This window comes from Cottoperca gobio, chromosome 7, assembly GCF_900634415.1.
Source record: "Cottoperca gobio chromosome 7, fCotGob3.1, whole genome shotgun sequence".
Taxonomy (NCBI): domain Eukaryota; kingdom Metazoa; phylum Chordata; class Actinopteri; order Perciformes; family Bovichtidae; genus Cottoperca; species Cottoperca gobio.
Window position 1 is genome coordinate 3,388,751 of NC_041361.1, and position 17,696 is coordinate 3,406,446.

General features: G+C 44.7%; 1 protein-coding gene across 5 annotated transcripts in view; it reads right to left on the reverse strand.

Moving 5' to 3' along the window:
• Positions 1–17,696, reverse strand: part of camta1a (calmodulin binding transcription activator 1a) — a 269,614-nt gene that overhangs the window by 137,508 nt on the left and 114,410 nt on the right. For all 5 annotated transcript variants that reach the window (XM_029436629.1, XM_029436628.1, XM_029436627.1 and 2 more), the window contains exon 4: positions 10,925–10,992. In XM_029436629.1, the coding sequence (XP_029292489.1) occupies positions 10,925–10,992 (68 nt within the window). The remainder of the gene's footprint in view (positions 1–10,924; positions 10,993–17,696) is intronic.

Below are 17,696 nucleotides of genomic sequence, written 5' to 3' on the forward strand. Positions count from 1 at the left end.
TTGTAATTGAGAAAATCTGACGATACCCAACCTTAGTGGACCCCATACGTTCATACTAGCCCTAACTCAAATCCATTTTGAATCTTTGAAATGTTGACTCTTTAACCCTGACCTGCTGCAGTAGAAGGCAGAGGATTGCAATGCATCAACGTCACTTCCCTCTGCACAAAGCAAGAGCCTCACAACCATGACTGATCTCTATTAAATTACATGGATTAAATCAAAGATCCTTAATTAGGCCCCAATAAAACCATCATGTGGCTTTTGAAACCTCAGAGCATGCGATGATTGGATAAAAATGTGAAAACATACTAAATGAAATTGGTTTACCACTGAGTGTGCGCCCCATGACTCTTGAGTGTAGCAGGGGGAAATAAAGTGAGCAGAAATAAGCAAGAGAGAGAAAGATGCAGGGAAAGAGCGAGAGGGGAGTCTCAGGGCGAGTCACACCTCTTTGCCTCAGAAAAGCTCTTAAATTCCATGTGTGACCTAAGGGAGAGAGCTCTAAAGAGTAAGCCTAAGATGCCATGATACAGAATGTTCAGACTGTTACGGAGCAGTGAGCTAATACAGTCTGCCACAAGCCACATGGAGGAGTGCTACAGGCATGACACAAGGCTCCTGGAGAAAAGCCAATTTGTGCATGCATATGTGCATACAGAACACAAACCTACACATAAACACTTATAAACACTCAAGCACACACATCTGGGACTTGCTGCTCTCTAAAAACTGGAGCGTGATGCCTCCCTGCTCTCCTGGACCCAAGCATCTCCTGGTGTCAGGACGGCCAAAAGCTTTTAAGTGCTTTAAACTCATAATAACCCTAATGCTTAGTCTCCTCCTGTGAGCACTGTGTTTGCCCATAAGAAGATGAAATGAAATTGAAATAGATGCAAAAATGGGGGGTGCTCAGACATGTTGGAGGTTGCTGGGGATTTGGCGTCTGTTAAGGCATTAGGAAGGGAACACGAGAGGAAACAGGCTCCCAGGACGTGAAACGCGATGACAGCAAAAGTTAGAGAGCAGCACAGCACACATTAGATCTTTATTTTGCCCTCTTCTCCTCTTGCACATGAGCTTGTTATGTTGTTTGTGATGTTTCTATTTTTGAAAACATGGGCATAAAAAAAAAATTGCAGATCCACTGCCACAATGCGTACCAGGGAATAGTAAACAAACAAACAAAAAACAGCCCCCAACCACCTTCCCACTCGCCACTAATCCTCTCATGCCCTAATTGTGGGTGCAGTCACCCCAGATTCACTTCTTTGGGGGAAAGAGAGAGAGAAAGAGAGCTAAACCTCTGCCTGAGAACAGACCACACTGTCTTCCCCCCAAAAAAAATTATTCTCTCTGCCAGAGGACACCAGAACGGTAGGTGGTACTCTCTCACCATTACATCTCACTTCCCCTTTGCCTCTCCATCTACCTGTCATTTCAAGCTCTCTTCTCTCTCCCTCTCTTCTTTCTACTGTAAACCGCCTAAGGTGATTATGGATTGTGATGGTGGTGGGTGGGGAAGGCGAATCCCTGTCTTTGTTTCCTTAAAATAGGTTTAATATACAATTACCCAACACAGTTGAGAATTTCTTTGTGATTGCTACAATGGGTTCGGGGGTGGGTTCACAGCGCTGAGTTTAACACGGTGGTCTCCCATTAAAGTTAGAGAAAGTGGGGAGGTGGCTTGGTTCATACCGGTGGGCTACTCTCTTTGGTGGTTAGAGCTGTTAAATTGCATCAATCGTGCCAGGTCGGCATATCAGCAGGATATGCAAGAAATCACATACACTCACTAGAGACACATTAAAAGAGGCTATTAAAGTCTTTGGCATTCGATCTCTTTAATCAAAGAGGCCATCAGTCAACTGAGCAGGATCCCACACCACAGGCCTCAGAAGAAGATGCTAGAAAGGAGCCAGCGACTGGTGGCTGGCTGTGTTTTGTCTGAACAGTGTTGCTACTGTTGGGAAGGCTGCATTGGAGCGGAGCCATGCCAACCTTTACAGCAGCCCTCTATGTTCCTGTCTGGTTCTCTCTCTCTATCTCTCTTTCTCTCTCTCTCTCTCTCTCTCTCTCTATCTCTCTCTCTCTCTCTCTCAATGTGTCTGTCTCATACTCTCCTCTCTTTCAGGCACAAAACCAAGGCGCACATTAGGTGCTGGTGCTGCACATTTTGATGCTTGGCTGTCACTGTATCATTGTCTGGTGACATAAAGCGCACTAAAGCACTGAGCAGTGATGAAGTGGAGAGGTTTTAAACCTGCGCTCACTGGCACATTTCTTGCCTTTCAACCAATGTCATTTGGGGAGTGTCATCATCGCATTGTGAAAGTGGCCAACCCCCACTCCCCATCCTAAACAGTGAAGAGAGAAAGAGAGAGAGAGAGAGAGCTTCCTCCTTGGCAGTACTTGCTCCATTATTCTGCTGGAGGCTTGATTAGACAGAGGGGGTAATTTACGAGCCACTTCATTGCCAATTCAACGGGCACATCACCTGTAAATAATTGAAACCCTTCATGTCCATTCCGACATAATCATATCGCTATCATGTTAATGTATCCAGCGGTGCTTTTCTTTGGGTCAGACGCAGGACTACTTTAAATCTCGGCTGACCTGTCCCCATAACTCTCCCGAGCACCACCCTCTAGCAAACAGAAAAAAAATAAAGATGAAGGATTGCGATGAGAAATGATGAAAAATTGAAAATACAGTAAACAAATAGAAGACGTAGCAAAGCAGCGGTGGGTTGCAGGTGGAGGTTAACGTATTCTGCACTGGCTTGTTAATTATCTTCGCTTATGATGTAGATAAGAGAGATTCATTATCTTCTTATTCAGTCATCTCTTTGAGTCTATCAGTCAAGCAGTGGTATAAAAAAAGGCTACAATATTTGGATGGTAGTAGCTATTACGATGAGTTAATGGAGACAAGGAGGACAAGAGAAATCAAAGTCTTTGCTTTTAATTGTAGGGAATTGTACTATCGTGGGAATTGCCTCTCTCAAACGCTTTTAATTATAACAGTGTTTAAAAAAACTTGATGTGGAATTGATAGCTATTTCTCTGAATTCATTTAAAAAAAAAAAAAGTTATAAGTATGAATCATCCAATATGAAATGGTTCACACCTTTCATTCTGCACACTCCTCTCAAATGCGACAAAAAAAAGATTTGAATAATTTATCAATTGACTTGTATTTGAATTGATTAATTCACTGATGCAAAATTAATACATGGCTATCCTCCACATTCCACCCACTCCATCCTCTCCCATCTTTAATGAAGCAGTTAAAATAGTAAGGGTCTTGCCTGGGGTAAAGTACTGACTGGCGAAATGAGCCGGGCTGTAGAGGCCAAAAAAGAAAAATCTACAGTAATGAAGATGTCTCATTAGAATCAACAAGCTACTGTAACTATCTTTCAGAACAAGACAGGTAAGACATACCCGGAGTGTTTCATGCCCAGTGAGCCAGTGCTCTTTAGGGAGCAGCTACTAGCGAGGCTAGTTAACAAAACAACAAAAATCAAATAGGCAAGAAAGACATAAAAGGTAGGGATGAAAACAAATTGTGCAGATCAACCAGATGGGTGAAGGGTAAATGTCAAGTAAATAAAAAGGTGTGTGTGTGTGTGTGTGATCCACAAAGCAGGCCTTTTTGTAGAAAGAACTAGGCTGCTTTCCTTCTTCGTAGCTAAATGATGAGGGGTCAGTCCTGCCATTTGCTGTTTTTACACACTGAATGGTGCCACGTGGCAGCTCATCATCCGTTGTACTTCCTGTACTGTGAAGCTCAGCTGGGGCGAAGAAATGGGACAGAATGTGTGCCAATGTGTGTGTGTGTGTGTGTGTGTGTTTGTGCACACCCATGTCGTGCCTGTTCTTTGCCGATGATTCACCCAGCTCTCTGGCAGCCATCCAGGACCTATTTTCTCCTCTTTACATAACAGCAAACGGTACCACTGAAGCTGTGTGTCCTGTCCTTTCTCTTCCTCCTCCTCCGCCTCCTCCTCTTGTTCCTCTGCCACTTCCTGTTCTACCTTCCCCCATCCTCCACTTTCCTGTATGTGTGGGAGCTTTTAAGAGCGAACTGCGCGTCGCTCCCTGGTGCTACTGTGCCCCCCATGGGACCGTGAAGTGACCAGTCTGAAACTGGCATTCTCGGACCACACCCAAATCACAGAGTGGTAGACCGGATTCCAGGGCATGGCATCGGGAGGAGCGTGGGACGAAAGGCTGTTTTTGACTGAAATGCCCCCTAGAGCTTTCTAAAAAGGCCCAGGATCCGGGATCCGCAACACCATATGCCTACAGGACAGCACCCAGCTGGGCAATGGGGCGTGACGGGCTGAAAATAGGGAATCGCAGTCACAATCCTCACCGCACTGGCCAACATACGGCCACTCCGCACCAACAGAGCAGAGTGACGAGGTGGAAGAGGACGGTACAAGAGGGGGTGGAGAGCAGAGGGGGGTTGAGAATAGAAAAATCAAGGAGGTGAAGGGAGAGGAGCTGAAGGGAGCTTAGTTTGTAGGGAGGGATGAGGGGTGAGAAATGAGGCAGTGTGTCTGTGTGTTGAGAGTGTCAGTGTGTGTGTGTGTGTGTGTGTGTGTGTGTGTGTGTGTGTGTGTAGGAGAGATGTGTAGGCAGGGTTTAGTGTCTGGACTGCTCAGTGACTCAGGTATGAATAATACGTTAAGTTTGTGTGTGTGTGTGTGTGTGTGTGTGTGTGTGTGTGTGTGTGTGTGTGTGTGTGTGTGTGTGTGTGTGAGAGAGAGAGAGAGAGCCAGGGAGACAGAGAGCATAGTGAAGTGCTGGGTTGGTGTAGGACTGGTCGTCTATGTGTCTAGGTGGCTGAGGGTGTGCTCTGCTGTGTCTATGGCCCGCTCCATGACAGCCAGCCTGCACGGTGCTCACCGGTGCAGAAGCGCTAATTGAATTAAGTCTTTATTATCAGGCTGCAGAGGCAGCACTTCTCCCCATCTCGGCCCGCTTGGCTGACACTTTCTCCTTGAACACCTGCTTGACATCAACTTCCTCCTCTATTTATTTATCCCCTCTCTCCTGTGGCCGGCCACTGGCTGCACTCCTTACTCCCCACCACCTCCTCCTCCATATTGGCATACCAAGCGAGGTTAGACCTGCTTGTTTTTCATGCTGCTTCTTTCATGTGAGCTGCACAATACTCTACTGCCTGTACAACCTTAACACCACAGAACTAAGTATCCTTTACTGTTCTTTATTTTTGAAAAGCTGCCCAGACGCAAAGGTGAAAACACACACTATACTTCAATGTCTATAACCATACAAAAAAGGACACAAAAGGATTAATTCTTAGAGCTGATCGTGCCCTTCCTGGCAGTAGCAGTCCTGGTGAGTGTAGAGGGAATAAAGGCGATAAAGCTAGATGATGTTCTATGTTCTATTGAATAGTCTCCGGTGGGCAAGCTGGCCAGGGTAATATACAGCAGCTGGGATGAGAACTAACATATATCTAGTCCCCTGTCCATTTCCACTTGCCTCAGGCTCAGGCTGCTTCCCTGAGCTCGGCTTGGGCATTACTTTAGAGGACAGACAAACAAGAGGCACTATTAAGTTGGCTAGGAGTCTGAGGCCCAGGCACTCGGCCCAGCACTAGCTGTAATCTATTGACCGTTTGCATTCTCCCTCCCATGCCCCAAAACCACAGGACCTTTCTCTATCTGTCAGTTGAATCCATTGCTCACCTCCCTCCATCTCTATCTGCTGTTTACCCACTCTATTTTTGTCTTTTTTCTCTCCCTCTCCCTATGTCAGCTCAATCCCCCTCTATTCCATCTTTCGCCCGCTCTTTCGTCTGTTTGCGTAAATCCTCTCCCTCCTCACTTCTTCTTCTCCTCACCCCATCCATCACTATTCCTCTCATCTCCATCTCGTCCGTTCGCTTCTCTTATCGACATGTTTCCATTTTCTAAACTGCTCTCGCTCCATCATATTCACTCTTCCTTTGATGGCTATTTTTCATTTTATCTCTTTCATGCACTCTTACCTCATGCTCTCTGGGTTCACCTCACTGCTGTTCTCTCTGCTTTCCCTGGTGGGCTTTATTTCACCTAGCCCGCCAGGCCCCAGGTGGGCCTACCTGTCCTTGTCAGGGCTGTCGACTAGGTGGAAGCAGCGTGGAGCGTGTCCTCCAGGGCCCAACAGAATGGGAAGCCAGGGGAGAAGTGTCAAAATGCAACAAACTAAACTTTTAATCATGATGAGTTGGGATAGCAGCAGCAGAGCAGAAGGACAAGCAGAGGATAGAGATGAAGGAGATCATACTAGTTCACCTCACCAAACAGTCTTTTCACATTTACTTGACATGTTGGCTTTTTCCTAAATCTGACTTGATTTAGTGCCACATGTCCTTCTGTCTTCATTCAATGTGATCTTATCTAATACCTCTTTATCTTTTATGCCTTTGTTTCTGTTACTGTGCCTCTTTCTTTGTGCCTTCCCATATCTCTTTATATCCCTCTGTCTCTCTCTCTTTCTCTCTCTCTCTCTCTCTCTCCCCTGCTGTTCCTGTCCATTTCTACTCTCCTCTGAAAGTCTGCCAGCCAACGAGTGCCACAAAGCATTAGGACCAAACACTATCAGACGCCCTTTCTCAGGCACATCCTACACATCAGCCCCGACCCCCACATACATACACACACAGCACTTCCTCACACCATGTTGCCAGACTAGGTGACAGGAACAGAGTTTACACATAGGCCTAGGGAGGTCTTATTCACAGTGGCAGACCCACCCAGATAATACCTCGCTTATAAAACACAAACACAGTGTACACTAGCACTCTATTTCTAATTCAAAACACATCCACACACCTTCACTGGTAATTATACACACACACACACACACACACACACACACACACACACACACACACACACACATGCCATCTGAATACATTTATAAATGCCTGCATATGTTCCTTCACAATGTGTTTTTCGAATGCGTACTCACGCATACAAAAGAGTACATTTACGTATGTACAAACATGCGTAAACATCCACTCTCTATATTTCTGCCTCACTCACAAACAGTCACACAAACACACAGATCTGCACACATTCACAGGCTACATACACAATAGCAAATACCATACACAATAGCAAACAAACAGTCATTAGTAGATTTCAGGCTGCCTCTCAGTTCTGCTCTACTCTGTTGTTGGTGTGCCCGTGCCTCTGGGGTGGCGCCGCTGCTGTAGGTTTTAATAAAAGCATTGTCTTTGGAAGCTGTCTAAAGGGACTCAGTTTCATTTTGGAGTGCTGCTGCTGCTGCTGTAGATGTGAATGTGGGAGGAGAGAGGGCTATTGCGTTGGGACGTGGGGGCGGCTAGGTTCAGTGTCACTGCGGGGTCCTCCAAGGACTGGTGCTTATTGTTTGATAGTTTCAATATACAATGTGTGCATGTGTGTGTGTGTCCTGTGGTCATGTAACAACATGTATAAGCATGTAAGTTTCAAACTTAGCGTAGAAGTCGAAGTGAATGGCTGACATAGCCCACCAACACTCCAACAATTTGAACAAGTCTACTGTATATTTGTATTTCATGCAAAACAGGAGATTACACACAGAAACCCGCACACATTCAAAGCGATGTGGATGACAGGCGTAGAGCACTCTCTCAGTTGTGTTTCGAGATGGGTTGCTGTTCACTAGCCTTATAAAACAAACAGTGGAGGAAAGAAACACTAATGTGCAACTGCTCCACTCATGAAACTGTGTGCCATTTAGGGGATGCTCAGGATAACGAGCTATCTCTATACGACACACAAGTGTCCATTACCTCTTTGGGTTGACCAATCTGTGATGCCCTCTAGTCAATAGTTTCTCCATCTGTCAGCATACAAACACCTCTGAAAAAGCCCCTCAAGGAGACATTTGTGTCATTTATGATGGACAACGAATGCCTGCTCTCAACAGGAGCACATTGTAACGCCCATGATGAGGTCAAATCAAATGTTATTGCCTAAATTTGGAGCCACAATGTTTCTGTGCCTACCCTCTGCTTTCACTCTCCTCCCACAGGCACCTTCAGAACCCATCAGCTGAAGCATCATGGACACATCTTTAAAAACGCAAATGGAAAGAATGGGTATGGCAATCAAGAAAGATGTAGGAGAGGAAAATCCTAATTGTCCCTTTAAGTGTGTTCCCTCCTGTGGAGTAAAGGTTCGGGGTAACGGCCATCTTAAATCACAGCCTGGCCGCGGCCTTCATTAAAGCCATAATGCCAGGCTCTCCCTTTAATGGAAATGGAAGCCAGCGAGGCTGTGGGTGTAAATTAAAGTGTAAGGCCCGAGTAGGGAAAGATTTCCCCAGCTCTGACAGGTGCGGCCTGAATTAGCTGTAGTGCTGTTCAAGCAGTCAGTAGGAGAACACTGGTATTGATTTTAAGCACTGTTGCACTTCCTATCTGAAAGGGAATGTGTATTACTAGAGCTGGGCACATCAATCACTCAGCATTCCACCACTCTCCCCTGGCACGCTTCAGATTTAAAAATGATAAACAAACAGAAACGGACCCAAACAGGAGACAGCACTGTACTGTTACTGTATGAGCATAGCTGATGTGCATTAGCCTATAGTAGAATACAGCTGCGCATGCATGTAATTGGTCCACTTCATCTCATCTCCCTTGTGTTGACAGGATGCCATCACTATTCAGGGCATGTCCTGCATTGCGTGTCACCTTGGTCAAACAGCTAGCGTCAGCTCCTTGCGCTCTGGCTGTGGTCCACTCCCATGTTTACGACCTGCATGTGTCAGAGTTGCTACATGCATGCGGTGCAGCCATGCAGTGCGGTGCCTCTCCGTGTATGACCCTGCTGCTTATCTCTGCCTCCCCTCATGCCCCGCTGACCCTGTCTACAGGCGCTGGCAGGGGGAGAATTAGCCTACTTAGCCTATTCCCCACAGGGGTCAACCCACACACAGACAGCACACCCACAATCAGACACACAGAAACCCACCCACATGCACCCGAAGATGTCTGATGACAAATGATAAGGCGGCACTTAACCACAGGTGTCCCGAGTTTGACCTTTCACCCATGACCTTGAGCAGAAAGCTTTTCATATAGAGGCCAGCCATCAATCATCTCCCATCAATCACACACATACGCCGCACCCTTTCACTCCCCCCAACCTCTCCTGGCCCCAACATCCATCACTACGCTGTACCCTTTCACTGACATCTGGGAAAACACAAACACTTCACACAACCTCTCCCTGCTTCTCTTGACAGGAAACACACACATACAGTGAGCACGCACATCTTGTCCTGCAATGATGGCTGCTCTAAAACATTGAATGTGTTGTTGTTGTCAGGTGATCTCAGGTATAGACTAGGGGCTGCTCCCTGGTGACACATTTGCAGATATACCAGCAACCTCACTGAGACATGACATGGGGTAGAAATCCCTGAGCGCACTGGCGGCTGAGACCAATGCGTAACAGACAGAGACAGTCACTGTATCAAAAGTATCTCCCTATTCACACAAGTGTAATGTTTAGGCTGTTGTGTACTGATACCAGCACTTTTTATTGATCCTAACCCTTTTATATGTGCTCCTTAATGACCTTTACTATACTACAGCAAGATAACAGCACGTGCATGTTCTGGGGAGAGTAATACAAGTAATACCAACTATACAGGCCGCAGCAAATGCACCTGACATTATTTATATTTTTGGTGAGTTGGAGAGTAGAGAGGACATACTTGATTTAAAAAAAACAAAAACAGGTGAGCTCAGTGCTCTTTTGGCCCATGCTCCATAATTACACTAGAGAACATATTCTAATTGGCAGTGTCTTTATGCAGATCTATTATCAATGTCCCTCCGAGGCAGCGGAAGAAAGGAGGGGTGGGGAGAGGGACGAGACGAATGGGTTCTATGTCAGTGAGCCCAGGGTCCATTTACACATGGATGAGGACTGCTAATAATGCTGGCAGAGCCAGACTAGATAGCAGGAAAAGAGAAAGAAAGGTTTACCATATTGAGCTGATTCCAAATGCATGAAAATGTAAACTTAAGTAAAGGGGACATTGTGTTAAACAGGCTGCCTTTTGCAGTAGCGGTGAAGTGATTGTGTGGTCTGACAGTGTAGGAGTAAAATTTGGGATAGACCAGAGGAGGCAAACAGTGTCAATCCCAGAGCTGTCTATGATGAAGAGATGATCCAGAGCTACTCAAACAAAGAGCTGTCCACTACTGTCAAACGTTGAGAAAATGCTATTACAAAGCCACATGCATTATTAATTATTATTCTACATAGATAATATAATTACATCACAGCCAATGCTGCCACACAACCCATTCATTTGCTGACATTAAATGTCCTGTGTTAGCTGAAAAGCCAACAGAGAATGTGTCCTTCATTTGCAAATTGGCCCTATCTGCATACATTAACTAAATAAATGAACTGCATCGCTGGCACCCTTATTCTATTTGAAATATTACAGTAGCTCTTGGCATTTTGCTCAACATGTGGGTGTAACGTCTGACCCAGACAAACACCTCCAGCTTCACCAGCGTTATTAGTTGAGCGGTGAATATGCAGACAGATAGGAACACATTATAACATTACATTCAAAGCAGGCACCAGTGCATGTTGTGTTAATTGGCTTGCTAAAAGGCAATTATTAGTCAATATTAATATTCTATCATTAATCTGGAAAATGTAAACTTTCCTGAACAGCCATCAGCAGCCTGTAATATTAATCATCCTACACTGAACTTGAAGGAGGTTGCAAGCTATGCATAAGGGAAATGGTCTTAAAATTATGTAAAACTAAAAATGGAAATCGTGGCTTTCTGAATGTAATACTTTTAGGGCTATGAATCTTAACTTGTGTTTTAAAAGAGGGCAGAAATGTAATTGTCTTACCTTGTTTTAGGGGATGTCGTTAGCCATTCTTCATGCTTTTCAAATGTTATCAAGTAAGCTGCGATCTCCTGTGAATAAGAGAAGAGAGGAGAGAAAAAGAGAGTGAGGCTTAGATATGTCATCTTTAATCACTGTTCTCTTGTGTTTGTAATACATCGGTGAGACTGCTTCATTGATATTCAGACAGTCTAACCGGCAGCACAAACACAGGAAAGACGGAAACACGGGCAGTGCCGGGGAGCTCAGGCAGGTAAACGAAGACTGGTAAAAGTAAAGTGAAAGACAGAAGTGGAATCCAGCTGAGGTCAGATCATCATCAGAGACCATCTTTGTTACGAAAGCTTTGATCAAGTTCTCCTCTGAGGACATCAAGGTGCTCTCAGAAAGATTGATGTCTCTGTGTTTGAGAGTGAGCAGCTTTTAACATTTTTGGTCCGATCCTCCTCCAAATCCCTTTGATCTGCCCTTGACACTCTATGGATCAATCCGCTCTTTAACCTTTGAATAATAATTACACGCCAGTCTCACAATATTGACATGCGTGTGTACTGCTAGTTCAGAAAAGGCTGTAAATCCTTCGGAGTCAGTTGTGTACAAAGAGATGATATAGACACTGAAGTCTAAAAAGCCAAAACTGCCACTGGTATAAATAGAGATTCTTCAAACACTTTCATGTTTCCCATGCTCGCCCTGCCTACATCACTGCATCATTCGTGGAGCACGCTAGACCATACCTGGCCATTTTCTCACCAAACTAATGGGCAGAAATAAAAGCACTTTGGATGCTGGTAGACAACCTAATGATTACCAGCGACAGCCAGCAATTCATTCTTCAGCAAGAACATTTGTCAGCTTCTCAGACTGTTAGAGAGAGTGAGACACAGGGACAGACCCGCTGCCATCTTCCACAGAAATATCATCTTTTCACTTTCAAAGGATGTGCATCTCTCCTCATGTTGGAGTGTCAACAAACCTTTAAGTGTGAATATGTTGTTCAAATATTGTCTTGCTTGAGTTTGAAAAAAGCCTCCTCCGGGGGCTTTATGTTCTTACTTCGCCTGTCCACATGGGGCAATAATGTCTCCAAAAATACCAGCATTCTCGACAGCACGAATTGGAAAAATATGAGACATGTGGCAGCACAGAGCGATCACAAAAACTGAGCCAGTTATTTTACCTTCTTCCTTTCCTCTTTTTTTCCCCCTTACTATTCACCACAGCAATAAGTTTCCCATTGGCTCATCAAGGCTGTGTCCCAAGTGTGACCTGGCACAGAGACCCAGCACATTGGCGATAGCCCTTAGGGACGCTGCAGGGCGCTGCGGTGAGAGGGGGTTCCCGGGCTGGCGGGGGTCCCAACAGAGAGAGGGTGGTAGCATGACTGGCTCCCTTGCCTCCAGGTGCAAGCTGGGAGATAATGCTGCGTTGATTAACTTCCTGTTCTCCTGCCTAATGACCGGAGGCGGTGAAGCCATGACAAGATGGAGTCTTGAATTGAGAAAAAAAGATAGGAAGGGGATGAGGCTGTCAAGAAGAGCTCAGGGCTGCTTCTCTCCTTTCTAACTTTTTGCTTTATGATAGAAAAAAAACAATAAAGCAATGAAAAGTGTAACAATACACAGTCAACAACCTCGTTGATGGAATGAGGAACAAATCTTCTCTAGAGAAAGTCTTTGTATTAGATGTGTCAACAATAATTACAATGTTCACAGGGAAAGAAAAAATAAGGCTTCACTACTAAGGGTCACAATAAAGTTGCTTCTCTGCATACATTTGTAAGTAAATTAGACTAACACGGCAGTGATTAGATTAATCCCCGCTATTCTGTGCTCATTTTTGGAACGATAAATGGCAGCGGGAAGCTCCTTCAGTGACCTCTGTGCCTGTTAGCACACAGCCCCTTCCATCACTCGTCTTTAAAAAACCAGCCACAGCCCCAGCCTCAGTGGCAAAGAATGAAATAGAGGGCCGCATGGTCTCGTATTTTAAATAAATAAATAGATGTGAGCCTCTACCTCTGGCTCTTTGCGCACCCCTCCCTCTCTGAACAGATGCCAGGGATTATTCCAACCCCCCGACCAACCATAAAGGTGCAATAATCTTATGGTGAGGAAACAAACAAAAACAGACGTGCAGCCATTAAACAGCTGCAAAGAGACAAAGTTTGCATGGGCGGCATAATGAGAGGCTAGCGTGCGTTCAGGTTGAACAAACACGCTTGCGGGTTAGTGCAAGAGGGGCGGAGGGGGAAGCGGGTGCTGAACACTGATGGTGCATCAAAGTCAAACCAGCAGCTGTCAATGGGCTCTGGACTCTATCTGCTGACCTCAGTGCCTCTGGCCTGCTCTCTCTCACTGGGGAAATATTCAGAAGAGGCCCTTTGTACACATAGCTTCTTACTCTACCTCCTAGGTCAGATTCTGGCGTGTGCCAGGCTGTTTGTACTTCCTTTATGCCTCAGCCTTCCTATTGACATGATCTTAGCTGGGATTTTATCTCCAGGTGCTGTTGAAATACACTCTAGCAGTATTCTGCACAGCTTAAATTGAGGCAAACTCACTTCCAAGCCTGATCTAAATAAATAACAATCAGCGCAAGCTACCAGTGAACCAGAGAGTGAGCAATACCTCCTCTAATTGACACGGTGGTGGCAACAAAAAAAAGGGGGCCTTTCATTTTCCAGGGGAAAGAACAACCCGGAGCTGTTTGTTGTAACCCAGCCATCTCATTTGTTTCTTTTGTCTCTGTAAAAGCTGCGACACACTGTTAGCACAGGGGGCCGCCCCAGAACATGACGGACAAGTCTAGCCGTTTCAGGGCTGATGGAGATGGAGAGCGGAGAGTGTTTGTGTGCGCGTCTGTCTTCCGTGTTACAATCAGAGGACCTGATTAGTAGTTACCTGCCTGGGCCTGGCACGTTATTAACATGCTCTTCAGAAAGTGTCTCCCCTTCAGTTCTCTCTTTTCATATGCTCCACACACCTTCTCCAATCTGACTCACTCACTCTCATTTCTTTCTTTCTTTCTTTCCCATAACCGCTGAGGTTAAAAGGAAAGCCACCATAAGAAAAAGATTTCATTTTGAAATGACTGGCTTTTACTGTCTCGCCTTTGAGATGATATTTTCACTCTGGAGGTACAACATTTTCTCTAGAGAGAATCAGCTTTTGAAAAGTCTACCTATTTGAAATTGGAGATGACACTAACATATTCAACCCATTTCACTTATTTGCACCTAAGAACAGCGAGGTGGGAGCAGTAAACCCTTTAGAAAATAAACACTATTTGACCGGTGCCATATTTTTGATTGTCTCAAAGTTATTTGTAATGACAATTTTAGGAGCAACAGACCTGACCAGATGGATTGCATTAGACCCTCACCCTTTCTTACTGCACAAAAGTCAGTCAAACATGAATCCTGTGTTTGATAGAGATATTCCATGGTAGATTCACTGTCCCGGGATCACCTGAGGCTAGATTGTTTTCCTGTTCCCTCTGATTCTCTCTCTCACTTGCAACTTTGATTTATGGGAGAAGAGAGAGGCGTTGAGAGGACCAATGCTCCAGTATTTGGCTGACAGACCTCATCACTTGAAACAACTGTCGCTGTTCCATTAGAAGGAGAGATAGGAGTCTTTTGGCATTATCTGAGGATGCATCAGACACCTGTCTCTAAACACCATCCATAATGTGTCTCCTCTCCTTCTGCATCCACAGCGCATTTGAGCTGACAGAAAATGAGAGGTGTGAACAATGCAGAGCTGGGAAGAACCCTGAAGCACATTCTCTTCTGTGCCACCCCTGCATTTAAATACCAACAGTTACATCATTGTCTGAGGATGTAATCTGAGTTTTTAAAACCCAAGATTTACTAGACACATTATGTAAAACCACAGGATAACGGCTCGTTCTTTGTGCGCTCAGCCATTTACCGAAAAAAAAAAGGATTCAACAATTACACCATATGTTTGTCCATTACAGTATTATTCCAGTTATACTGGTGCTCTAGTGACACTAATGAAAAGGGACTTAATGAATAGCCATATTAGAAAAACTAACTTTAGAAATGGCATTGATTGCAGTAAGAGCTTGAGCTAATGAAATGAATATGAGAGAGCAGGAAGATGCAAAATAATAGATGGAGCAGGGTGGGAGGAGAGAAGAGTACAGCGCCTCCAGGCTGCCTCGTGGTGAAGTCCGGGGAATGCATCCTCAAAGCTTTGACCTTGCCCTGCACTTGAAAGCAGGAAGTGGATGAGAGGGGGCCACGAGATAGATACTGTGAGAGGAGCCCTCCCTGATGACCTGGGTTTTGCTGTGGAGTGCCAGGTCATCTGATATTTCCTCCAGGGCAGCCCAGGAAACCAACCTTCCCAGGGCCGGACGCAAATGGACAGGGGGGGGGGGGGGGAGATTTGGGGTGTGGGGTTGGAGGGGTTTGCTGAAGCTCCAGGCTATCACGAGATTACACCAGAAAAAATTCAAATGCAATTAGACACAGAAGAGATAGAGACTGGCACTAAAGAAAGGGATGAAGAGGGAGGGTGGGAGAGTTACTGAAAAGGGAGAGGATAATCAAAAAGGAGAGAGGAGGAACAAAGTTTTAAGTTTTTTTCCCATGACAATGATAAATGCATTTAAAACAGGAGAAGCGTGAAGGTATGGTGATTAAAAAAAGAGCGCTTCAGTTCGATTCTGCAAGCAAAAGCGCCCTTTCTGAATCATTTTGGGATTTTTTTGTTTATACTTCATGAATTCTTAATGCACTAGCAATAATGTATCACACACTATATCTATGTAATCTCATATGGCCATATTACTCTTTTAAGCTGGGAGAAAGTAGTGAGGTAGAGTGAATCTATTTTAGCGAGCTGTAACCTCTAGCTAGCCTTTAAGATTGCGTATGGTCAGGACATAGAAAAAAGTGCAATGTGAGACGGGTGAGACAGAAACAGAGACATTGGAGAGTGAGGGAGTTGAGAAAGTGAAAGTAAACAACAATAGAGTATGGAGTTGTTGACAGCTGCACTTGGCATCTGTTGAAGAGGAGTGAGGCTGTTCTATGAGTCCCTCTGCTGGGTTAAAAAGATGCCCTCTCCAGCATACTGCTCATTAGGACCTGCATGGAGCTTCCCAGGGATGGCCAATGCTAAAAGGGAGGGGTGGACGTCACACTGTGTCCACTCTGTTGCTCTGCTGTGAAGGAGAAACAGAGTTGTTCGGCTCTACCTCACCCAAAACCACAAACCACCCTGTGTATTGGCAAGTGATCGCTTTTAAAAAATAGAAACTGCTGCTGTTTTTTCAATTCACGTTCTTCTATTCTCTCACTTGCAGTATGGCAAAATACAGTGCACTATGAGCGTACTTATCATGATCAAAAAGTTGAGTGTGTAACGCCGGACACTTCTCCGCCTCAATGGGCCCCATCTTGGATACGTAGCGGGAGTGGAGGAGCGGAGGGACCAGCAGCAGTTGCTCCAGTAAACACCGCACTATATGTAAGTAAGTTATACACGTGGGGCGCACCACCATACAGCTGGAGGACAGAAGCCTTCAGTATGTTTATTACAAGAGGTTACAGATTACAAGTTACCCTGTTAAAAAGGTCATTAGTCTTGTAAATATTTGAATTGCTTCATCAAAGTTAAGTAACTTATTACATTTGATTATATTTATTACTTTTCTTTAATTACTTTTGCAATTATTTTTAATTACTTTTGTTTTAAACTGGGCAATAAAGCTTAAAAGCTTAAAGCAGGCAGTGTAAACCTCACGACAGTACTCGACACTGATTACTGACTTCTAAAAAGGCTATTTAATATAACTTGAATTAATATTGTAACAGAGCAACAGAATGAATGTTATAGGCTAAATACAAGCTTTTTAATCAAAAACAATATATTCAATATAACCCCTTTGTAAAAACATACTTTGTTGCAGTAAATATAACCAATAAGAATTTAGTTTGCATTTTAATTACGTTACTCCCTAGCTAGCTAACAGAGGCGATCCAGTAAGTGTACAACAGCTGTGTTTGAACAACCACCCTGTCAAAATCCACGCACCACGCAAGTAAGTAAATAGTGTACACAGTGCACCAACGGATGTATCCAAATTGAGCCATAGCATGAATCATCATGGCTGAACAAAATTCTGAGCGCACACAAAAATGTCCACGCATCACACCCAGCACATCACTCAACACATGCAGGCTAACCTTCACCACAAAGGGTTCACCATATGTTTAAGACACACATTTTGTTCTGTTTCTCGCTATGTACCGCCTCAGATCCTGTGGTTTAGCTCTCTCTTGCCATACCGGATGTGAAAAGAGCGAGACAAGCCATCCACTGCCCTACATTATACATAGTTCTGGGATCAATTTGGCATTGATTGTGGATAGCTTAGATGTTTTCCAGTAGTTGGTCAATGCTTCTCTTCACATTTCTGCTTGGCATGCTGGTCATAAGACTGTTCTGAAAAAGGAGGCTTTCTCTTGGGGAGCCTCCTCACGCTCCTCAACGCTGCACGCCTCTCTGCTCCCACAATCAATGTAACCCACAGCAGCTGCTCTGCCAGCACTCTCCTTTTTGTTTACTATATCACTTCTATACACTATACTCTGATACAAACAGAAGGCTAAGCAATAAGGAAGAACATGAGGGGTCTTTGCTCCATGGGGGTGAAATCTTACAATGGGCCATATCCATCTTTAACTGATCAATGCAATATGAAATAACATTGATGTGAATAATCAATGCACGCACGC